At 40.5% G+C, this 25,826-nt stretch overlaps 1 protein-coding gene across 6 annotated transcripts in view; it reads right to left on the bottom strand.

Moving 5' to 3' along the window:
* Positions 1 to 25,826, bottom strand: part of BRIP1 (BRCA1 interacting DNA helicase 1) — a 229,597-nt gene that overhangs the window by 106,897 nt on the left and 96,874 nt on the right. Inside the window, exons 17-23 of one of the 6 annotated variants that reach the window (XM_079955408.1) lie at positions 23,830 to 23,942; positions 19,766 to 19,848; positions 15,125 to 15,451; positions 11,242 to 12,042; positions 9,196 to 9,289; positions 7,376 to 7,435; positions 3,858 to 3,990 (exon numbers count right to left, since the gene is read on the bottom strand). In XM_079955408.1, coding sequence (XP_079811534.1) covers positions 3,933 to 3,990; positions 7,376 to 7,435; positions 9,196 to 9,289; positions 11,242 to 12,042; positions 15,125 to 15,451; positions 19,766 to 19,848; positions 23,830 to 23,942 — 1,536 coding nt within the window. In that variant the 3' untranslated portion in view covers positions 3,858 to 3,932. Of the gene's footprint in view, positions 1 to 3,857; positions 3,991 to 7,375; positions 7,436 to 7,629; positions 12,043 to 15,124; positions 15,452 to 19,765; positions 19,849 to 23,829; positions 23,943 to 25,826 lie in introns of those variants that run through there. The other 5 variants (XM_079955410.1, XM_079955409.1, XM_079955411.1 and 2 more) reach the window with 5 other exon arrangements.

Genomic DNA, 25,826 nt, shown 5'->3' with positions numbered 1-25,826 from the left:
CTCAAAATTGCACTAAAAGATTGCTTTAATTGGAAGCGCGGGGGGAAAACCCAGTTCATTTTCTTCAGGCAAAAATAACCATACAATGCGTTAAAGTAACAAAAAACCAAACCAAACCCCAAAACAAGCTTATTCGCTCCCCCATCTCAGCACGCTTCATAAGTCTTACTGTAAATCAAAAGGCTTAATTAGAAATGAGGAACTGGAATGTCAGAAGCGCGGCCAGCTGCTACTGGAGAGTTCAGTATTAAAACATTTTTAATAAAGACGTACAGTAGCACTGAACATTTCCTTTTGTTTGTTGTGTTGGGTTCTGCTTAAAAATGCAGTTTATGGCTAAACAAAATAAGATCTCAGGGTCTCTAGAGGCATGTTTGCTTACTTTAATGTTTATAGTGTGTCTCCTAGAGATAATTCTATTTAGAAAATGTTCAGAAAAGGTGACCGACATTCAAAAATTGGATGGGTCCAATAGAAGTCCTTATTTGGCTTAGCTTTTTGTATACATCTATGTATTTGTAAGAGAGATTTCTAATTTAAAAATCAAAAGAATGTGGAATGCAGTATTTTGGGTGTAAAACACAAAATTCAATATGGCAATATGGTAAAGTTAAGCGGACACTGTGAATCTCTCTCTCTCTGGGCTATATCACATGAACGAAGAAATCTTTGCTGATTAATTATATTAGTCAGTTAATTGATCAATCAATTAATCTTCATAGAAATATAATAGCTTTAAGGAAAAAACACATTTACTTTTAGAGGATACACACACACATCACATTGTCTTAGAAGAGGTATTCCCCAGTGTCTATCAGATGAGAAAGAATGCTTCTTCTAAAGTGGTACTTGCTATCATGGTTTGGTGCTACAAATAACAAAACATTAAAAGCCTACTGCTCTCTTAGTCAATGTTACCATTCTCAGCTGAGCCAATTAAAAAAATGAGCCAATTAATCAAACAAAAAGCTGTAGTTATGTGTGTATACAACAAACTGTTTCTATGTGGCTTCCTCCTGGCTGAGGGTTCTTAGGCAGCCACCTGAGCCTTTTTGAGGATACTCCATTCCCTCCCCCCATTCCCTCCTGGTTTTTCTTTCCTCAACAGAGAGTTGATGATCTGTAGCCACTGAGTAGGCTTTAAACTATGTTGGGCTGTTGTAATGTTTTTGAAATTCTGCAAAACATTATTCCCTGAAGTCTGCTAGGAGATGTGGGTGAAGGACATTGTTTTAGCTACATGAGAATTGGCACTCAGAGAATGAGTTTGCTATTAGAATATAGGACATGTAAGTAAAATAAAAGGGGGGGAGGAAGGTAAAGGATCCCTGGACGGTTAAGTCCAGTCAAAGGCGACTATGGCGTTGCGGCACTCATCTTGCTTTTAGGCCGAGGGAGCCAGCATTTGTCCGCAGAGAGCTTTCCGGGTCATGTGGCCAGCATGACTAAACCGCTTCTGGCGCAATGCAACACTGTGACGGAAGCTAGACCATTTACCTTTCTATTGCAGCGGTACCTATTTATCTACTTGCACTGGCGTGCTTTCGAACTGCTAGGTTGGCAGGAGCTGGGACAGAGCAACGGGAGCTCACCCCATTGCAGGGACTCAAAACGCCAACCTTCTGATTGGCAAGTTCAAGAGGCTCAGTGGTTTAGACCACAGCGCCATCCGCATCCCTTTGACATGGAAGTAAAGGTGATTAGAAGCACAATGCCATCAAAATTTGGCACTTTTCAGACCTCTCAATTTCCATGGGCTGAGTATTTAACTGTGCCCTAGATCTTTTCATTTTTTAAAACTGTAATTACTCATCCTGGAACTGTAGGAGGGACAGGGATATGACCTGATCTAGCAGGAACATCTCATATGCAGGTCCTATTGAAATGAATGGGAAATCTGAGAAAGCCATTTTTGCTTCCAATGGAGCTACTGCATAGCGTCCTATTGAGTTGTGTCATAGGAACATAATGACTGTCACAGAGTTATAGAATCATAAGAGTTGGAGGGGACCTGAAGGGTCATCTTGTCCAACCCCCTGCAATGCAGAAATCTCAACAAAAGCATCTATGACAGATGGCCATCCAACCTCTACTTTAAAACCTCTAAGGATGGAGAGTCCACCACCTCCCGAGAGTCCGTCCCATTGCTGAACGGCTCTTACTGTCAGAAAGTTATTTCTGATGTTTAGTTGGAATCTCCTTTCTTGTAACTTGATGCCATTGTTTCACGTCTTAACAAACAATAAGAGCCGTACTGGATCAGACCAAAGGCCCATCTAATCCAGCATCCTCCTCTCACTGGAAAGTAGCCAACTAGACCAATGGAAGACTTCCTCCGGGTGTTCTGCCCACTTTTGTCCTGGCGCCACCCTTCCCTCCCCCCTCACCCACCAGTGTATGTGGCCCTTGGAAGGCAGTCCTTGAGGGAACGCAGCCCTTGGGCTGAAAAGGGTTTCCCACTACTGTCTTAGGAAAATGGACAATCGCTTCCAGTTATAACCCTATAGGCAGCTCCAGACATTCTAAAGAAGGACACCAGTTGACTGTTCCTGCGTTTCTAATGTATATGTCAATTTTTGAGGGGGTTCTGCCTTCATCAGCTGCTACCATGGTCAACCATGAATAGCTGATGAAGGCAGAAGCCGAAATGTTTGCCACATAAATTAAAAAAAACCCCGTTTTGTTAATCACAGTAACCTATGTATTATTTAAGTGATTAACCAAATCCTAAGAGGGATTCAAGAGAAGCTTGCATTAGTGCTGCTTGGTGCTTTTATAACTATCTATGGGATATACTCACATGTACACACACACACCTTACAGATGAAAAATAATTTCAAGCTGGAAACTGGCCTAATGGGCACATCTCAAAGATGAAAGACGGTAAGGGAAGAGATGGAAATATAGGTTACGCTGTCAACAAGAGTTTAGTTAGAAAACCTAAGCCAATCCGATGATTTTCATCACATCTTTTCAGAAAGGTTTGTCTCCTCCTAGATTTGTCTACTCACACAATTCTCTAAACCAGATTATAAAGCTAAATCCAACCAAAAAAACCCTTAACGGATCAGGATTTCATTTCTGGCGCTGCAAAAACTTCAGTTGTGGCCAAGTCTTATCAGCTATAGTGGCAGACAGATTACAGAAGATACGGTTCAGGATAAGTATGAAGCACTACCCGGCTTAAACCAATTACGCACTTAGGAGCAAAGTTGTCAAACCGCAGATGATTGCCAAATCCGCACATTTAATTTTCTCGGCACTTACATATTTCATGGGGAATTATACTGCCAGTGCCAGCTTTGGGAGGGACAAAGACAGCTGGTTAAAATAATAACAAAAACTTTTATTTAAAACCATTACGGGAATAAGTGGGATATAAAACAATGAAGCTGGGTTTAGCCTGAAGAATGCCACAAACAGAGGGTGAATAAAAGGCCAAATCCAGCCGGCTATGAGATTTGATTTCTCCCTCCAAGGCAACATTTTACCCACTGCATGTGTTTGCTTGTTGATGGATATTTCCATTAATTATCTTGACAACTGATTCTCATCTCCTTTAAAAGGAGAAGCTGTGTATGAGCCCATCCATTATAAAAATAATAATAATCCTGATCTGTCCTAATTATGCTTCGTGGAACTGGAGGCTTGAAAAATGGAAGGCATGCAACCATAATTCAGCTTCTAGGGCTTGCTACTGCCTTACCACAACTCTGTGGCTCCTGAAGAACATTCTGCTACATTCTCAAAAACATATGACGAAGAGAAGAGAAGAGAAGAGAAGAGAAGAGAAGAGAAGAGAAGAGAAGAGAAAGGGGGTGGGGGTAAAAAGGCAGGCACTGTACAATTTAACTCACATAATTAGCAATTATTGCCTGCACACTCCCCAATAGAAAATCTGTTGCAAATCAAAGGAAAGAAACGTTAATGAGCTACTTCTGGGCTCCTTGCTCTGGGTAATGCGTTTGCATAATAATGAGGTGCAATCTGCTGAAAAACACATAAAGGACAAATTAATAAGGTTGTCATTTTTTTGCCCGATGATGCTTAATACAGTTTTCATAATCTGCTCAAGACAAAGGTCAGTCACTCAGACACAGCCGATTATGCATTCGCGTGGCAGATGAAATCTTTATTAAACAGAATGATGAATCTGATTAACATGCGCTAACAAATATACAGTCTGCAGGGGGAAAAATGAGCGCCGCCACCTCCTGCAAGCCTCCCTCACGTCGACTATTAAGGCTTTACTCAGATTGAGGTCAGACTGGTATTCCCAAAAGGCGCATTAAGCTAAAAGTTTGCCAAATGTGGCAACATGATGAACAAAACAATATCCTGTTATATAAAGAGTGGCTGCCTCGACAGCTGACCATCTAATCAGCAATGGTAACAAGCCCTTAAATAAATTTAGAAAGAAAAATAATAATAATCTTTGTTACAAAAATAAATGCGGCTAGCGAAACACAGGGGAAGTGTTATTGGATAATCAGCAGCAGATCTCAAGAAATGAGAACACAGATGGCGCCAGGTTCTTGGACTACATCTTATGTTTTCATGACTTTTTCGACATGGTTAGTTGATATTTTACTGGGAAGCACAGCATTCCCCCCAAAATTCTGTTAGCTGAGGTACACTTCTTTGCTGAAGTAAAGTTGAATGCACAATTCATTCTTAAACCTCAAAAGGTTTACCTTTTAAAGTGTGAAAGAGTAAGAACAACCCACTCCCAAAAGAACAGAGGAACGTAAGCCACTGGTCAGACTGTTTTGCCTATCTAGCTCAGTATTTTCTACTCTGACTGGCAGAGGCTCTCTGAGATCAAAATAATTTATTTTCTGCACTTGGTACCTGATCCGTTTTAAAGCGAAGATACCAGGGATTGAATTTGGGATGTTACCAGGCAATGTTACCCCAACTTCCAGCAGAAGCTATTTGAAAGGAAGGCAAACACAAAAACATGCAGAGATGCAATGGGAAACCTCCTACAGTACTTGTATGGGAGATCTGGGCTCAGTGGAACCTTTAATAATTGAACTAATCTATAGTAGCAAACTAACAGCTCTTGCGCAAGCATACAGTTTAGAAATTAATGTGTACATACGTACTTCCCCACTTGAAGATGCAGTTTAAACAAAACCATCAAGTCTCTACTCCATGGTTGTTTTAAGCCTTTCTACTGATGCAGCAAGACTTTTTAAAGCAGGGGTGGACTACAAGTGGCTGTCCAGATGTTGTCAAGACTACAACTGCCTCCCACCTTGACCATTGGCCAGGCTTGTTTGGGCTGAAGAGCCTTGAAGTCCAAAAGCATCTGAAGGGCCACAGATTCCCCACCCCTGCTGAACCTTCTCCCATCTTCTCCAGCATCCAGTTAGCACTGTGGCCAACCAGATGCCCATTATGGGAAGCTCACAAGCAAACTTGACACCTTGCCTTTTCATTTCTCATTAGACTAAAAACCAAATCACGAGGAGCATTACTGAATTGATATCTTTTAACCACTCAAGCTCTTCTTTTAAAAGAAAAAGCCTGAAGTCAATTTAGTATGTCAACAATATCTAACATTCTTTACTATAGCTTTCAGTGTATCTTTCCCCCTCATAAACACAGTACCATAGAATTAAAGGTATCCTTCATGCCAAGTTAGCTGGTTTTATTATATGCTATTGCAGACGTCTGTCTAAATGTAGTTTTTACAGCAGCAGGTCAAATTTCACCTACGAAGCCTAAGAAAACCTTGAGGACACACATTTTTTGCTATTATATTTTGTTCCACAATCACTCAGTCTTCTAATGTGGGAGATATGGTTATATACATTGTCCCTTTCCTGTTCCTCTTTAAAGGATCTAAACAAAATTAAATTTATTTTCAGGAAAGGCTGAATTCCATGAATATTCTTTATTAAAAAGTATTGTGTTCATAGGGTTATGAGAACTACTATATAATGTACATTTGGAGCCAACAGTGGTATTGGACGCTGAACTGAAATAGTAAAATTGAAATAATAAACAAATATTGGATTACCAACTCTCATTACCCCTGATCATGGGATGTGATAGCTGGGGTTGAAGAGAGCTTGTAGTCCAGTAATATTTGGAGGGGTGGGCAGGCTGGTATAGGAAATTGACCTTCTGGTATACTTTGAAGTACTATTTGTGGCGTTTCTGTGTGCTGCTCTGGTTCGCCAGAAGCGGCTTAGTCATGCTGGCCACATGACCTGGAAGCTATACGCTGGCTCCCTTGGCCAATAAAGCGAGATGAGCGCCGCAACCCCAGAGTCAGCCACAACTGGACCTAATGGTCAGGGGTCCCTTTACCTTTACCTAAGGGGCAACTCAAAGAGCCTCATAATTAATCCTAGGCACTTTTTAGATTTGACAACCTTCACTAAGCCCTGAAGCACACCCCTTTCAAAAATTAGTTTGTGTGTGTATGTGCTTTTTAAAAACATGCTTGTGGTAGAGGATCTGCTGCTCAAAGAAAAAAAGTCAAAACTCCCTCTGGATACATATGTACAGTAGCTTTTTGGATAACAGCCAAGGGATATAATAGTTGGGGAAATATCTGCAGGAGCTCTTTTACCTTATGATTTCACTGCTGCTTGATAAACTGTCAGTGTTTCCTATAGATGTGCAAGTCACGCCTTATCTGTGATGATCACCTTCCGTTAATGTACAAAATTCATAAGCACAACCCTTAAAAGATTCTACAGCCTTTTGGCGTAGTTTCCAAATTATTTTCTTTTCTACATCAGGAGAGGATTCATTCTCCCACTACTTCTGGAATTACAAAGTCAGAATGTCTGCAATCTGGAAACACTTCGCAGGCATTGCATTTCTCAAACAACAGCCCTCCATAGGTATGCAACAAGTCAATTTTGAAATGGGAAAGGGGAGATTCTGAAAAATAGTTTATGAGAACAGCACATAGGTTGCCCGCAGGGCATGCCCAAGCTCTTAGGTACAATCACAAATATCTGAAAGGCCACCTTCTTCCCTACAGATGCTCTTGGGTATTAAGATCAACAGAGGACCTCTTGTAGTTCACTCTCTCGGAAGTTTGGGAGGAGGGTGGTACAAGAGAGGGCCTTATCTGCAGCAGCCCCTAAGATGTGGGGTTCTCTCCCCTGGCACCTTCACTACATAGCTTTCGTCATATGCAGAAAATGCATCTCTTTACCCTAGTCTTGACACCTGATATATATGGACTCACCCTATTCTTTTGATTGTAAATTGTTTTAACTGATTTTAACCTTGTGTTTTTATATTGTTGTAATTGGGAAATCTGTGGTTAAGGATGAGTAGTAGTAGTAGTAGTAGTAGTAGTAATAAAAAATAGCACACTAAAAGGAGATTAATAGTAAGATCTTACCAGTTACTTAAGGCAATATTTCTCATCTCCAGAGAATATAACACAGTACCGACTTGCAAGCTGGAATCAGCATCTCCTTCATAACCATGAAATAACAGAGATATAAACTAACACATTAAAGGCTTTGCTGTGTCTAAACACACAGTGTAATAATTATTTTAAGAGAGAACCTATTGGTCTCTCATCACTTAACACAATAATAACAATCATGAGCTTAAACAGAAATAAATTAGTCATCATCATGAAAGCACAAGCCATTTGGATCAATATTTTATTGCTTGGAAACTTACATACATTGGTAATATAAAAAAGTATTAAAATAAATGACTTGCCCAACATGACTGCATTATACAGAAAGCACTTTATACCCAGCTGTTCCCTGTTTTAAATAGGTTTGATGAGCAGATCTTGTCTTACTAAGATCCATTGAAACTTTGCTAATTATTATTGTGGGAGGCTCACAGTTAAAGAGCCACTTGGTGATTTTTAACAAATATAGAAACTCCATCCTTCCTTAACCTTTGTAGCTCTTGACCATTCTCTAGCCCAGTTTTCTTTCCTCTCTCAGGCTGTATTTAATGTTTGATATAGATGTTAGTGCCACCCAATTTTTTTAAAAAAACTCATTTTCTCCCTTTTATGGGTCCCAAATGCTAACTATTTGTTGCAGGATAGCCTGCTCATTTGCTGAATGCAACACATGTGTCTCTTTAGGAAACGCTTTGCTCAAGGCTAACAACACAGCAGCTTCCAGTAAACAGGATAAAGCCGACTCTTTGAAATTCCCATTCAAATGTAAAATATTGTATACCAGCATGAATTAGAATTGCCCCCAGATTTGTTTAACGAAAGTCAGGGAAAAGCTAGCACTGATTAGGGAAGTCTTCTAGGAGTGTCAGAAAAATCTCAGGCTGAAATTGCGACTAGACTGTTGTGAAGTCCTGCGGGGCAATGAAGAAGAGCGCTGGTGGGGTGGAAGCCACTGCACTGTCACAAAATGTGAGAAGTCCCTGTTCATGCAAGGGGGGGGGGGGCTACCTTGTGGCTCCTGCTTGCGCTGTGGGAACAACTTAGGCACCAGGCCTTCACAGCATTGGTGTTCTCAAGCAGAGTCAAGAGGGTATGTGAAGTATCATAAGACAAAGAAAGTAGTAGTCTATAAGGGCTGTAGTTTAGACACACATCTGGCTGCCTCTTAGCTAGCCGACAGCATATCTTTTTGTTGGGTATCCTGTTTGATCAAAAGCGAAACAGTACTAAGCATGTAACCAATCTTTGAAACACAGTTCCCTGCACATGAATCTGGGACAGATTTTGCAAGATTTCTGCTCCCTCTCTTCTGGAGCCACTTTAGTGGCATGAGAGTTTCCCATCACAGCACACCACGGCTCCTTTGCGTACCAAAGCTACCAACCCCAGAAACTGGAGCAGTTTAGGCAAAGGAAGAAATTGTGCATTGGAGGCTGGTGTCCATTGGGGCTGGCAGGGAAGAGAAAGCAGGGAGTGCAGGAGTAGGTGGAACTGGAGCCTATGACAGACTAGGTCCATTAATTCTGATCTTGTCCCCATCCTCTTGCTTGCTAAGTTCTAAGGTGACACCACTAAAATTAAGGAGGCGGAAGCTGACCCCTGGGCTGGCTGAGGATAGGCTTAACTTGATGGCAATTGTCTCATTTACCTAACGGGCAGCCTCCAGTGGAACTGTGTCCTGGAGAAGAGGATGCAAGATTAGACAAGTCATTGGCCAGATCCACTCATTACTTAACCTGATTCCAACTGGATTACTATAACTACCACTATAATCAAACTTGAAAATCTACAAATTGTTTCCAACTTTACCTGTCAGTGACTTGGCCCCTCCTTTAATAGATGGTTTCCTGATTCTTCGTTTATATGTTCTCTGTACTTTCAGTCCTTCAATAAATTCAGGATTTGATTATTATATTGCACCAGTGTGACTAAGAATCAGTGATTTTGCGAGGCATTCCCACAATTATTCAAATTATTATGTATTTCCACCACTGAGGACAACTTGGGTCAGGTTCTTAACAACACAACATTATATTCAAGCCCCATTACATACATTTTACACACACGGAATGAAAACTTATAAACCTGGCTGGTCAGTGTCATTTATTTTATCAATATTTTTAAAGTGCTTAAAGCAATAAGCATTTTGTAACCTAAATTCAAAGAACCTGATTGAAAGGAGGACTGAAAGGGTTTTGAAAAAACACCACTGATTCTACCTTTGTATGTACATACATGCAATATACATAACAAAGAATTCTAAAATGAGTATATTTAACTTCAGCAGTTCTTATCATCTGTTCCATTTAGGAGAAATATTTTTGATGAGATGTAGAAAATGGTAAATAAAAAAAAATGAAATTAGGCTGTTATGCTGGCATATATTCAACAGTACAAAAGAGGTTATGCTGGCATATGTTCAACAATACAAAGATTTCTAAGGGCCAGCTTACCCTTTGTGTGACAAACACAGATATTTCCTGTGGCAAACAGAACAGAAACATGTTTTTCTTCCCAGGGAGTCCTGATTTGGCCACAATTTTCCCTAGATGTTTAAGGACCAGCAATTGTCAACCATACTTTACACATTTCTTATGTGAAACACAATTGCTGTGTAAAGTGTTAAGAAGCTCTATGGGGTGATTCACACAGCACATCTTCCTAACAAAACTGAACACATCCTCAAGGTTTCAACACAGCCTTCCTTGATTGTTAGATGTATATATAAAATAAGAGCATGCTAAGTAGGTTTAAGAGGTGATGAAAATGATCTGGATCTGTTTATACTGCTGTGTTCTGGTCCATCTAGCACATGATGTATTAAAGCAGAAACAACAGATAAAGCGAGTGGCATTCTTTGTACACAAGCAACAAAATTTGGACCAGTTTTTCCCATTACATGGCAACTTCTGAAGCTACCATGCAGTGAGGTCCATATGAAATCCAGTTGTTTAAAAAAAAAAACCAAAAACATGTAGCAGTGGTTATGTGCGGCTACCATGCTTCAGCAGACTACTAATATTTTTAGCCAGCCCGCAAAATCTGCTGGCTGCAAAGCAAGTTTTTGCATGGATCCTCTTCAACACTCCTACCCCCCCTTTATCAGGTGCAGCATTCTCCTGCAGAAAGGAAGCAATCAATGAATTGGGCTGCATCATAATTATTTGAAAATGGTATATTTCCTGACCACTTCATTGACCAGCTTCCAGTTATTTCTAGGAATAGCCCAGTGATACAAAGCAAAGGCTACTTCTACTTGTGACAGACACACAAGAGAACCTTCCCCAGAGTGCTCACATGAGTAGGACCTGAAGGTTTACATCAACTGTAACCACGGCAATCATCATGAATCTGGGTTTGGGCTGCAACTGCCTCTGTGCCGGCCACCAAAAGCAATAGCCTTCCTTCCTCCTCCTCTCTTCCCTGTAGCATGTTGAAATGGAAATGCATGACATGTCACCGCCATGTTGGCTATTTCCATTTCTCTGCTCCACATCCTGATTGCAGGGGTAGGGAACCTTGATGTAACATGATATAACAAAGATAGGGAACCATGCAAGATGATGACACAGTGCCACACAATCTACATTATTTAACATCACCAGAGAGAGAGGAAGGAGGAAACTCTCTTTTTTTTTCAGATAATATCCAGTGATTCTTACTTAGGTATTGTTTTCATTGTTCTGGTTTTCTGAAAAACTGATTAACTGAAGCCTATCAGGAAACAACCATAGCGCTATGATTTCTAGCTAAACTAAAAACTCATTCCTAAGGGGTTCCTCCAGCCCACCCCACCCCACCCCACTACTGATAATTAAACTGGACAACAGACACACCTTTATTTCGTGATCTGGAAAGATTCTTTCTCTTTGCCTCCTGCTCAGCTTCACCTATGCTATTAGTACTGTGTCCAGCTGCTCTGACTGCCCCTCCAGTACTCTCACTGCTCTGCACGATTCCAGGCTCCTCTGCCTTCGTGTCAGCATCGGTTTTAATGCTGACCATTGCATCTACTAGCTTTAGAGCACTGGTTTCATAAAGCTCTTCAGCTTTAATAGAGCTTGCAGTTTCAAAGGAAATCCCAGTCTCGCTGCAAGTATGAGTTGACAACTCCTTTTTCTGTACTGCTGACTCGACACTGTTGAAAAGTTCAGGTGTGAAATAGATACTGTCATCGTTGGCATCTGTCTCTGCAGCGATATCTGATGTTGAAAGGTTTGCGTTTCCTCTCACTGGAGAAAATGCCACGTCCCTCCCCTCTTCATGAGCCCAGAGCTGCTGCTCAGTAGGATATTCCTGAATGGCCTTTCCAGCAGAAAAGCTAATCGGTTCTCTACATGGTGACAATCCAGTTGCCCTGTGTTGCTCAACCAAAAACACATTCTGCTGGGGTTCATTTGCAACAAGCTGAGTACTTTCATCCATTGGTATCTTTGGTTGGCATTTAGCTTCGGAGAGGTCTTTCTCATTCAAGGCAAGCAGGGGTGTTGAAGTCAATGGTCTACTGAAATACTGTTTTATACTGAAAGAAGAGAGCTGATTATTTGCTTTCTCCATCTTGTTCTTCCTGATCAAGGTTTTGGGTTTGGAGTCGGTTAGGTTTTCTTGCTTTACAGTCTGGCAGAGTGGCTGAAGATCTGGAACAGAAGGGCAGAGGCATATAACTAGCTGGATAAACAGAAACAGGTAATAATGAATGCTTGTCATTATTTTTAGCATGTACACTGTTCAGTTTCTAGAACAAGGGTGGGCAACTTGTGGGATGATGGGAGTTGTTGTTCAGTAATATAAGCAGGGACACATGTGCCTCATTCCCGCTTTAGAGTTATTTAACTCAGTGGCTTTCAAACTTTCAGCCTTCAGGAAACCTCACCAATTTTTCTGCCATTAAATCCCTGCACATTACAGAGAATTCTGTGGCATGTTCTAGGGCAAATGCAGTTCACAAGAAGCCCTGACCAGGCTTTTGGGGCCTCAGTGTTGTCTCACAAGAACACCAAAAAACATCCTATACTCCTACTATGACTGCTCATTGCAATGGAAGGTTCCTTTCAGGAAATCTTGCCTGTCATTACTCATTTTCTTACTAAGGAATATCTGACTAGTTTTCCCCTCCGTTTCAAAACCAATAAACTAGATTAAACTGTTTGTGGAAAAGGAGAGGCACATATATTCGCAACTAGCTGTTATGCTTCATTTCGCTTCAGGCTCATTACCCTATTACTCAGTTGTAGCTTCTTTTCTCCACCTGGTCTTGTCTGTCTAACTGACATCTTATTTATGTATTTAGTCACCTTGTGCCAAAGCCTCTAGACAACATTCAATAAAACTAGTGAAAAACATCCAATACAATCAGTACAACTAGTAATAAACCGAGCAAAACTAAACTGCAATAAAAACAACTCAACCATAGCGTAAATAAATACAGACACAGTTACAAGCAAAAACACATCACCATGAGAGAAACAAAGACAGAATTGAATGATACTAAAATAATATTATAGTGTTAAAAGATGATAAAAATTATTAAAAGGCTTGGAAGAAAAGGAATGTCTTCATCTGGTGCCAAAGAGTAACTGAAGGAGGCACCAGGCAAGTCTCTTTGGTAGAACATTCTACAAACAGGAGCCACCCATTAAAAGGCCCTATCTCGTCATCATCCTCCATACTTCAGAAAGAAGTTCTTTTCAATTTTGCACACATTTATGCCAATCTAGTAATCCCCTGGGAGTGCAAGGACAATGATACAGATGAGAGACAAGAGCTTCTTCATTAACTACAAGGAATGGGATCACTGTCCACTTAAAGTGAATAGAGAAGCCCTTGGGGACCTGGGAGTTTCAGGCATGCACTGAAGCACATACAGAGCTCTGGATTGGGAAGAAAGTAATGTCCACAGAAGCCCCTGCAATGTTTAGAATTAGAGGGAAGATATTAAAAGTCCTCTAGCGCAGAAACCCTTCATAGATACTATTAGCATTACATTAACATGGTTTTTCCACATTCACAGAACGAACAACAGCATAACTGTGTGTCTTTCCTTCCCTCGAAATTGTGCTACAGCATTAGTAGATTACTAGTTTTCAAATAACTGGATTGACTGACGTAAAATAATGTAACAGCCTACATTAAATGTATACACAACTAGGGTGGGGGAAGAACCTGCCACTGAACCAAATAGCACTTTGTTAAGATGAGTTTAATCCCTTCTTTCCACTCAAGAACAAAGAGCCCAATGTGTGTGGCCAAATGCATAGAGACACAAATATATATGTGTTTGTGTGTGTGTGTGTGTTTTGCCTTTCTGACTCCTCACTCTGCACTGGGAACAATTCCGGATAACTTTCCAGAATAGTTTTGAGTGGACAAGAGACACTACAGAGGGAAGAAGAGGGCCTCACTGCCCTGCTACATGTGAAAAAGTTCCAGCATGCACCTTGAGACTCTGTTCATCAGTGGGGAAGCATCCACTTTGCATGAAAAAAGTCCCAGGTTCAATCCCTGGCATCTCCAGTTAAAAGGGTCAGGAGGTGTCCATGAGATGGGATTCTAAATGCTAATGGGAAGGGGCAGGATCCCACCAGGTTCTTTTTGAATGTAAGAGATAGCAAGCGGCTCTCAGGATTAAAAAAAACCCAATAATAAAAGTTAAAGGGGGGGGGGTTGCAGGTGAGGGGAAAAGACCTCTCTCTGCTTGACATCCTGGAAGCCCACTAACAGTCACAGCAGAAAATAATAATAACAACCAGTGCTGAGCGATGTCTGTTTTTCAACACTGTGATATCTCACTAGCTAAACATGGCAATATACCGATATATCACGATGTCTGAAATAAGGACGCAACTATGTAGAGGCAAATGCGGTAATGTCCTGGCAACTGCTACTACTTAGGGGTCTAAAACAGATACATTTTTATTTACCTTTAACATATTGTTGCAACTGTTCTTTTATAGTATAGAGCAGGGGTAGGCAACCTAAGGCCCGGGGGCCAGATGCGGCCCAATTGGCTTCTCAATCTGGCCTGTGGATGGTCCAGAAATCAGCATGTTTTTACATGAGTAAAATGTGTCCTTTTATTTAAAATGGGTTATTTGTGGGGCATAGGAATTTGTTCATATATTTTTTTCAAAATATAGTCCAGCCCACCACATAGTCTGAGGGACAGTGGACCAGCCCACGGCTGAAAAAGGTTGCTGACCAGGTATAGTGCAACAGGGGTATTAAGAATCATGAGAAATGATGACCGTCTTTTTCTCATATCACGATTTTTTACATAGCACACATTGTAATTTGTGTTATATAGCCATGCCAAATATTATGAATCTGTTATCATGATGTGGATTTCAAACTGATTTTGGATGATACATTGATACATTGCCTGGCCCTATAACAACCAGCCTGAACTGCTATAAACAGCTTCCTCTCTTTTTTAATTAATAGTACATTGCTGGATCAGACCAAGAGTCTCAGTAACAAGAATACACTTGGTATCCATCAGAAACTGGCCAGTGGTTCACCAGGAGACCACAATCTATCTTCTGCTCTAACAGACACCACTCGGCCAGGTGGATACATAATCTGACCTAACATAACACAGCTTCTTATGTTCTTTGGTTCTTACTCGTAAGCAAAAAAGATGAAGTCAACTTTAACAAATTTCCCATAAATATTTCAGGAAGCTACTTAAAAGGTTAAAAAAAAACACCCAGTAAAACCTACTTTGTTGATTTGCAGATATGTTACATGACTGACTGGATGTCGCTGGATTAATTGCAATGACGTCTGCAGCAGAAAGTGTTTCTAGGGTTAAATCATGCACTTCTCTTTCAACAGTAACACCTGGTGATAGATGAAGAGTTGCCTCCAGGAAAGAACTTGATGACAGATCTTTTGAGCTTGAAGACATGAGCGCAGCAGATCTGTCGTTACCCTGAGTCGAAGAATCTGTGCTCTTCTGGTTTGTTTTAGCAAACGCATCCAAAGAACCAAGGGCACAATCGAAGTTTTCATGGTGCTGGACTAGCTGACGAATCCATTTTGACAATCCTTGGGAAAGAACAATTTTATTTCATTATTACTATATAGCAAGACAGGGAAGTCATGTCATCAAAGTTGTACATGTTTAAAACCTTATAAAAACTGTGTTGCTGTAGTTTATTCTTGCACTAGGCACACAACTTTGAATTATTTGAATTCAAAGATTTGAATTATTTGGTCTGATTTTGTAATGGCAATGAAGAGTTACAACCTGATTTACTGATGCTGCTGGCCATGACATGGTATATTAGAATAGAAAAGGGAAACTGGCTGCTTAGGGGCAACAGAGTCAGATGGGCAAAGTACAAATACAACAACAACAACAACAACAACAACAACAACAACAACAACAACAACTATTATTATTATTATTATTATTATTATTATTATTATTATTCTGCCATTACACAACAACAACAACAACTACTACTACTATTATTATTATTCTGCCATTACACAATTCAGCTGTGCCTTCTCCTACACAAGGCAAGACACATGGGAGTAAGCGACAAGGATGCATACAGGGGAGGGATGTACCCAAGTCTAACTTCCCCATAAAAATAGGGAAAAGGAGGTTAAAGAGCCATTTGCCTCTGGTATTGGCTTCCATGGCACTGGGTGGAGCAAATGTCGATGGCCCTTTAGCCCTTGCTCAAGTCTAAGTGTTTGTCCCTGTTAAAAATGAGTTGCCAAACAGAGTTTTAGAAAGCCACACTATATGATAATGAGAATGTTAATAGATTATCACAATAAAAATATTATGGAGAGCAACCCACAACATGAAAACTGAGCATTAAAATAATGTTGTGTGCACACAGAGTTGCATCCAGTGTTCTACTCACAGAGTAAACCTATTGAAATTATGTCCATTAATTTAAATGGGTCTGCTCTGAGTAGAACTTAATTGAATGCAACCAACACAGAGAATCAGATTATGCTGAAATGGCAAAACTAACGGGTGTGTTAAGAAACCAAGAGGAAAAAAATATATTAAGGAGTGGGGAATATTTGTGGAATATTTGAAAAATCATGGTATGAAACTAAGTGCATTGGTAGGGTTAACTTAAATCAAGCAGTTAAAAGTATTATTAAGATTAATTGTAGAATAATTTAAAAATGGAGTAAAGTTAAAATTTTAAATAAGAGAAGAAACCACAAAAGGGGGAGGGAGTCTGATTTGTATCTGTATTGGAAATATGACATTGTATGACATTGTAAGATTTGTATCTGCAAATTCTTAAAAACTGAAAATAAAATTTATGAAACTATTTAAGAGGGAAAGAAATGCTGGTGGCTTTATGCTTTGAAGGAAAGGGATTCCTTTGTTGCTATCTTTTTATCCCCCCCCCCAAAAAAAAACAAACATTTTGTTTGATCATTTTAAAAGCAGTTTCAGTGCATGTGTTCTGATAAAGACTGAACAAGTGGAATCTTTCGAAGTCAATTATATTTTTGGATTCTATTATACTATGGGTATAATAATCATTCTATCTTTGGATGTATTTAATTCATAAGCATCCATTGCATTTTCTGGCAAATTGCTTTGTTTCAACGAGAAATGTGCTACTGAGAATCAGTAGTCCAGCCCCCAACTTCTTGAAAATCCTGCCATAATTACTGCTTCTAAAATTACCGAGAAAGATTCTCATGTGAGGCAATGATATCCTCCCATCTTGCTGCCTTTTCTGAGACAAGGGAAAGACCCTTCGTACGATAGAATCTGAGCACCATCTACTGTCAAGACAAGGGCAGTATTTGCTTCATCTCCTCCCTTCGCTGAAATTGCTTAGAATCATCAAAGGGAAAAATAGGTGCCATCTCTATTTCTAATACTTAAAGCAGTTTCTTCTACTTAGTGTGTACTAGTGGACCAATTTATCTGTCATGATTACCAAACGTTTGCTGGTAACAGGGCTGCCTGTATCCGAGCTGGTGATGTTTGCAGCTACTTAAAAGCATTTCCAAGAGTACTGAAACATTCCTTCCCCTTTTTGTTGACTTTTTTTCAAGAAAATGTTTGCCAACTCACTTACAATAGCCTTCCCTAAAAGGTGGCCTTTTCCATGTTGTTGGACGCCAACTCCAAATCATTTACAATAACCTTCCCCAACGTGTGGCCCTTTGGATGTTGTTGAGGCACCAAAATGTCTAGCTTTTATTGAAAAACCGACACACTGGGATATTTCAGCATAGCTATTCTACACTTCAAAGCGAAGTAGATTAAGAACTAACCTCACTCGGTCAAAACAAGGAGATGCAAAATTAAGACAGAGAAGACATTCTGATGCCCCCACCTTATATATATTTTAATAGCTAATAAGGCTGAATGATTATGAATATTTGAAAAGGTAGTAGCTGTGTTTGCCCTTCACAAAAACGCTCCTCAGATTACTAATTTATACTGGGCAATGAATTTATCTGGGGTGGTTGATTGCTTTGGTACAATGTCAGTGTTATCAGTCATAAGGATTTCATGAGATCCATATTTTATTTACCTCTCACTGCATTTTTAACTGTGAGATTTTGTATCTGCAGCAGCAAAGCTGGAGGCCAGAACACATTCCCACCCACCCACCCACCCACCATTTATTCAGCTACTTTAATTAGAAATTCACACAGCAACAAACTAGGTAACAGACTGCAATGCACAATGGACTAAAACAAGAGGGAATTGCAATGAAACTTTGCGGCACTGTATCATCAACCCAAACTGGAGTGTTCCTGTTCAGGGTTCCAGCCAGCTAGGCATGATGTCTGCTAATAAATTATAAGTTGCAAAGGGCTGAAGCAGGACATTCCATCGTTCCTCAATGGACACTTGACTTTGCATGTCTAATGCACATGCTTGTTCCTCACTGGGCTATGTGTGTTAGTTTTCGTACTTCTGCAAATTTCAGAACTCTCCATAAGATGCTGACACCTCCTCGCTCCGGCTCCATTTCAGTCAGCACTCACCACTCGAGCTCATTATTAGAGGGAGAGATATGAAAATGCTTGATGTTTCCAAATGTCACAGTGATTCATATGGCCTAGGAAGAAGTTTTCAAATGCCAGAACTAGACATGACGGAAGATGTGTGGCTGCTGTTGAAGAGAGCAGTCCCATGTCTCTGCCTCTCCTTACTAACTTCTAGCAACTGATCACATCTAACTCCTGACATGAAGTTGTCACATTCTGGGTTTCAGCACCCTGGCAGAGGGCATCCAATGAAGTCCAGTAGGAAAGCTCTGAAGTGAGCTGTTGACGTGGCAGAAATATGGAAGAGACCAGAAGTTACTGGGGAGAGGAGGAGATGCAGTGCTGCTGCTTTACAGAAAAACCATGTACCCTCCATTAACTTCTTGCCCAAGCGAGTTGACAGCAATTTGCACCACGATCAAGGGCCACTTCACACACATCAATTTACCATAGCAAAGCATAGGTGCATTGTTCATATCTGATGGTGCAAAATACTTACAACCCAACAAAGAAGTTCTGTCTTGAAGGCTTTTTATTTTACAATAAATAAAATATTATCACCTGCACCAAAGTAACATAGGTATAGGAAAGTGATATATTTATAGAAAAACAAATCACAGGAGATGATGCCCTAAAATTTAATTTTTAGAATTACCTTTGCTTGCTTTAGATGCATGCATAGGAAAGGGGTCTGGTTCCAATCAGAGTAGACCCATTAAGATAATAGGATCTACTCTTACTTGGAGACAACCCTAGCTATGGAAGCATCATAGCTCTGTGGGAAAGGGCATGTTTTGCATGGAGAAGGCCCAAGGCTCAATGTCTACAACAGGATTCCTCAACCTCGGCCCTCCAGATGTTTTTGGCCTACAACCCCCATGATCCCTAGCTAGCAGGACCAGTGGCCAGGGATGATGGGAATTGTAGTCTCAAAACATCTGGTGGGCCAAGGTTGAGGAAGCCTGGTCTAGAATCTTCAGGGGGAAGGGTCAAGTAGCAAAAGATGGGGAAGACCTCTGCTTGAGATATTGAACAGCCACTGCCACGAGGGGAAGAACCATAGCTCAGTGGCTGAGCACATGCCTTGCTAGCATGCAGAAGCCCTCAGCATAACCTTAGAATCTGGGGTAGCCAACATGATGTCCTCCAGATGCTGGTGTACTACGACTCCTATCATCCCTGACAACAGGGCATGTTGACTGATGGGAGTAAAGCCCAACAATGTATAGAGGGCATCACATTGGCTCTCTCTGTTATAGATCAACCAGCACAGCAGCAACATGATCCAAAGCCATGGCCTTGATATATATAGTATATAAGCCAAGTGTCACTAACCAACATCTCCAGGGTATTCATGTGTCTTACCAGCTATGTATTTATTTGGGTTCCTTCTGAAGCGATCATCAACTAAAATAAGCGCTCCCCAATCACTCCTGTGGCGAATACACCTAAAACAGAGTAACAGGTGAGAAAACAATACATGATGACTCTTACGGGGTTTTTTTTAAAAAAAATGGGAAAGGGGGAATATAAGAATGTTCATGATATTTACCTGATAGAACTGTTTCAGATATCACTAAAACTTACAAAGCTTCAGCTAATCATCAGGGTGTTAAATATCTAAAACCTGTAATGTTCTGAGTCCACTGAAACTGGTACTCACACCCAAGGTGGAAATGATTGTAGTGGGTTAATTGGAGAGACTAAATATTTCAGCACAAATAAAAAGTGACTGAGGGACCTGCTCTCTATCTTGCAGACCTTCTTCAACCTGGCCTGGGAAGGCGTAGCCCTGACTGACTGCAGCTACAGAAGCTGAGGCTGCTGAAGAGGCCATCTTGGCTGTTTCTTAGTGCAGACCCAGTTCATTGAGCCTGAGCTTCCACAGCTTCCACCTGCCATGAACAACCATTGGCAGGACTGGCAGCAAAAGCAGCAGCAATGTTCTATGTTTATGACAATATTTTATTCTCTTGTTAATGTTGTTCTAAATGTGAATTTTACATATTTGACTTCCTTTAGTAATGTTTTCTTTTGAAATGTTTAAGATATTTTTTTTGTTAACTTTGCTTAAATGTGTATTCTGTAGTTGACCTCCTTTGCAATGTTTTATTTTGAGATCTTTAAAATAATATTTTAGTTTCCTGTTAATTATTGCTTTGAATGTATAGGGAAGTTTTTAAAGTATGATGTCTCACAGTGTTTTAGATTTTTTTTGGAAGCTGCCCAGAGTGACTGGGGCAACCCAGTCAGATGGGCACAGTACAAATAAAATTATAACCATAACCATAATAGACTTTCTTCAGTAATATTTTATTCTGGATTGTTTTTTTAAAAAATAATCATGTGTTGTAAATCGCTTTGAGATGTTTTCTTAAAAATATAAATGTAAAGCGGTATAGAAATGAAATGAATAATATTAATAATAACAAAAATAAAAGAGAGGCATGCTTATTTCATATCTAACCACCTGTACTTTGCTCATGGATGTAACCATTTCTCTGCCACTAAGCTTGCTGGACAATGGCATCAGTAATAACAACACAGTCCTGTGGCACCTTGAGAACTAATTGCAACTGCACCTTAAGGACTAATTTTTTAAAAAAAATGTCACTAGGCACAATCCACCAGGAATCTTACAGCAACATATCCACGCTGATGGCCCTCACTACCTCAAAATATTGTGATGGGCACCAATACAGATGGCTTTAAAGGGGAATGAAGACAAAATAAGGCTAAGGGTAACAAGAGGCAATATTCCTCTGAATAGTTGTCACTGGGAATCACAAGTAGGGATAGTGCACTCATGTCCTTCTCATGAACTTCCCATTGGCATCTGGTTGGCCACTGTGAGAAGTCAATACTGGGCTAAATGGGCCTTTGGTCTTATCTGATAGGCCTCTTCTTACGAGTTTCTAGAAACATAACCCACCAGTTGCTCCTTGTGCAACTCCCTAGTGCCCAGGGACTTGCGCAGAAGCAACTCTTAAGAGACTGGCCCTTCTTATTGATATGAAGAGCCTGTAACAAGCTCACCAACAGAAAATTCTGCAGGTGGCCTTTCAGTGAAGTCTTCATCACCAGGGGAGTGTGGGGGAAATAGCCAGAAAAACGAAAGCCAAGTGCAAAATTGTGTAGTTAAAATAAATGTATTGGGCCCACTGGAGACATATCCCACACCTTTCAAGTGAAGCAATGCTGCAATTTCATGGCAGAGTTGTCACCTGGCCATGCGCAACATCTGGCATATTCCCTCCCCCCCAAGTGATCACATTTCATGGACTTCATGTTACTTCAAATACTACCACAGCAATATGAAAACGCCACATCTGAGACTTAAACCAGCTCACCTTTTATTTGTCAGTTTATGCATGTTGGAATACAAAATAAAAACCCATGAAATAACTATGTCCTTCACATGGGCAGGTATTTTGTACCTGTAAATCTTGCTTAGGGTTTAGTTTGGCAGCCACACTATAATTTCAGGTGGATTTATAGGATCTTTCTTGTTTTTTAAAAAAAATAATGTTTTTTTTACAGTTAGGGGATTTTTCTGAGTTATATCACCTTAGAGACACATGCGAATCTAGGTCACAAGTAGATGAGGTCTACCTTGCTTATGGTACCTTGCAATCTCATTCCATGATAGACCCTTCCACTGCTCCATCTCCATCACTATGGGATGGTCCTATGGGTGAAAACCTATTCATAACAGTTCTTCTAGGGATGGGGAAGGAACTTCTGCATGCAAAGCAGATGTTCTTCTACAGAGCTAAAGGTCCTTCCCTGCCTCCAGCTGGACTTAAATCCCTTTAAAGACGTTCCTTTTGGTTTTCCATACCAATCTCCCTCCAGCCATAGCAAGCTGCCATCTGGCCCAGTACTGTTTTGTTGGACTCCAGGGTCTCAGGCAGAGAGAGGTCCTTCTCATCATCCAATAATTGTTTCTGTTAATTGGAGGTGCTGGGGAATGAACCTGGGACCCTCGGCCTACAAAGCAGATGCTCCATTGCGGAGCTACACCCCCCAGACATTTTAGAGTGCAAGCCTAAGGGAAAAAGCTGTGTCTATCTTCTGGTGTATGAAACACACTAGATACTGTAGGCAGCCTAGATAGAACTGCCAGGTTGGAAGGGACCCCGAGGATCATCTAGTCTAATCTCCTGCAATGCAGGAATATGCAGCTGTCTCATATGGGGATTGAATCTGCGACCATGGTATTATCAGCATTATGCTCTAACCAGATGATAATGATAATAAATATCTACTCTATTTTTGGAAAGTTGTCTGTTTGCTATGCATTTGGACAACTTTTTAGATGTCATAACCACATGGTTCCTGAGATCAAGGAGCAGGTTTTTGTCTATATTTTGATATGGCTATTTTAAGACAGGATGGTGCATTGAACCTTTTGAAACTGCACTAATCTTAACAACCGATTTCAAACCTGTAGTGATTTTGTAGTTTCTTAAAATCCCTCAGCAATGCTGGCTATGAGAGGCTGCTAGTTATTATTGATGTTCCCATTTCTTTACCAGAATTTTTTTTGTTTAAAGCACTTATTTGTTTAAAGCACTTATTCACCTACTAGTTTGCTGTAGAAGAAACAACAGCAGTGAAGAGGCACCTTCTCAGCAAATACTAAGGAGAAAGAGGGAAGCTTTTTTTGCTTTTGGAAAGCTGTGTACTTTGTTTCCAAGAAGACCAAGATACTTTTTTTTGAAAGGATCAGATCAATATTCATATTTCCCAAAGAAGCAAATGCTCTGCTAGATGTGCATGCCTGATTTTTAGAACAAACAAACAACACCAGGTTTGGCAAGCCCAGTGAGTAAGACAATGAAATGACATATAAAGAAAACTTTACAATACAAGTGGCATAGCTTGAAAGCAAGGCAGGTGCAGGCTACAGCCAGAAATCTCCAGTACTGCTTTGCAAAACGCCTTGTTACTCGATTCTACAAAACATCACTTCAGCTTTAGCTGAACTGGTGTACAAGATGTTTAGTCCACAGAGAATGCAGGTCACAAATGTTTACAAGACTGCAGATTATAGTTCAGAATCACTTACAGCAAAGTGAGGGAGCTACCGGGTTCAGCTATAAGTGGGATTTTTCCCCTCCAATGTTTTGGGGCACCTCTCTACTTTGTTGGAGGGTTGGAAGAAGGGCTGTGACTCAATGGCAGAACATCTACTTTGCATGCAGAAAGTTCCAGGTTCAATTGCCAGCGTCTCCAGGTCAGGATGTGGGGGCAACTCCTGCCCTTGCCACACCCTTCTCATCTCTGATTATGATTCTTGTTCACCTGTTTGTGTCTCTATTGGTTTTGTTTTCTATTAATTGCAATTTTGCAAACAAAACAAAGCAAAAACAGATAAAGCCCCCAATATATATGGATCTATACAGGAATAATCTAATTCTACTCACCTGCCCAATGCTTGGTTGAGAGCTCTGAAGGCCTGGATTTCATACCACTGGCTGCCTGGCAGAAGTCCTCTGTCTTTGGAATGTAGGTCATTGTACTTCCTCTTAAGCTCAACCTGGAGAAATTACAATATATTTTAAAATTCCTGCATACATTTCAAGTAGTACAACTGTTAATTTGCCTTATCAAGTAATCATCAAAACAAGAGAATGGCTTTTTCAGTTGCCAAACTGCTCTATTTATTCTGGACAAAATGATAAATAAAACTAATTCAGGTAACCAGCAGACATCTATATATTAATTTTATAACTCTGAAAGAACCTTCTGAGCTGGAGTCTATACTTAACTTTGTTTATGGATGCAAGTCTAGGAAAACCAGTTACAAAAATATTTTAAAATGCTTCTTATGGTTCTCAGTCTGTTAACATTGTACATGTTTCTTTTCTTTCTTTTCTTTCACTCCACTTTCCCCCCTGAGTGCACATGTCTCCTCACTTTGCTACGACTTTGAGGATTCTCAGCAAAGTGGGAAACTGCATAAACCATGCTTTGCACTGAACAGCTGAAATACAAATTATGATTCGGATCTAAAGGGCAGTTAGGGCAAACTATGATTCTAAGACATCCATTACATCCAGTCTGTGGACCTCTGGTAGCCCTGGAAACAGGACAGGTACTTCCTGTGGATAGGTGGGGGTACAATTCTACCTCCCCTCTCTTGTGAAGTACAGGCTAAAAAATAGTTAGAACTCCTCACACATCTATCTGCTCAGGCACGAGATGGAATTTTTCAGAAAGTGGAATATTGAGTACCAGCAAGCCAAGCCAAGCCAAGCTCCTTGCCCTCCTTTTCCAAAGGCAGGGAAGGCACTTGGATCAGGATGGAAAAGCCCAGGTCTGCTATTCAAGCTAAACAACAGGTTTAGTTTGAAAAACGAAAGGCATAAAGCTACACAAAGGAAGGTTAATTTCACTGCTCTTTTGTTCTATATTAACCTTTTAAAACTGACAACTGAAAGGACACGCTTCAAGAGAGAAAACAGCAGACTTCTAACCACTTCTGACAGGTAACTTTCAACTCGAATTTGGGTAAGGATTCTTTTCTTTTTATGTTATTTTATGTGCCTATGCCCTTTTAGAAAAAACAGCCTGTCAAATTTATAAATTCAAACTTTGCAGCCAGAAAATAAATCCAGTTTGATTTCACAGATCTAATATTTGTTTCCGTCACTCAGAATTTATTGATTGGGGGCTGAAGGTTCCCCCTACTGCATTTAAAGTTTGCTGAGCAAGCCTTATATAGAACAGGCCCCAAGCAGTTTTTGCAAATGATTTCCAGTTCCAGACTCTCTCTCTCTATATATACTGGTATATCCTGCCCCTACCATTCTGATGATCAGTGCAACAAGGCTGCCTGAGACCCGAGTTCTCTTCTGCAACCTCACAGAAACATCCAGGAACTAAAGTAGAACTTGTTGGATCAGGCCAAAGGCCTGTCAACTCCAGTGACCCACAGTGGCCAACCAGGTATCTGTGGGAAGCTCACAAGCAAGATCTGAGTAAAACAGCACTCCCCACTTGTGATTTCCAGCAACTGGCATTCAGAGACATACTGCCTCCAACAGCGGAGCTGGAGCATAGCCAACAGAGCTAGCAGCCAGTGACAGCCATGAATTTGTTTAATCCTCTTTTAATGTTACTGAAAGGGTCCTATGCAAAAGAACAGTCCAGTAGGCTCTGCCTCACAGGGAAGATCTGGTCTGTGCCTTATATTTCTTTGCACTTAATGCCAGGCAAAATTAGCCACCCCGTGTTACTTCAGATCTCTGCCCTTCTTGAGCTAAGCAGGACACGAACCTCTGTAAGTAAATGATGGAAAATAAAAGGCTGCCTTTGGTCAGCAACTAAGTTTCCTGGAAAAGGTAATGCGTGGGAGGGCAGCTTTGTCCCTGGGGCTTCTAGTTGCTGACCCCTGGTTATAAAAACTGTATAGCTATTT

This window comes from Podarcis cretensis (genome assembly GCF_951804945.1).
Source record: "Podarcis cretensis genome assembly, chromosome: 15".
Classification (NCBI taxonomy): Eukaryota; Metazoa; Chordata; class Lepidosauria; order Squamata; family Lacertidae; genus Podarcis; species Podarcis cretensis.
This window is presented reverse-complemented; position numbering and strand designations above follow the sequence as displayed.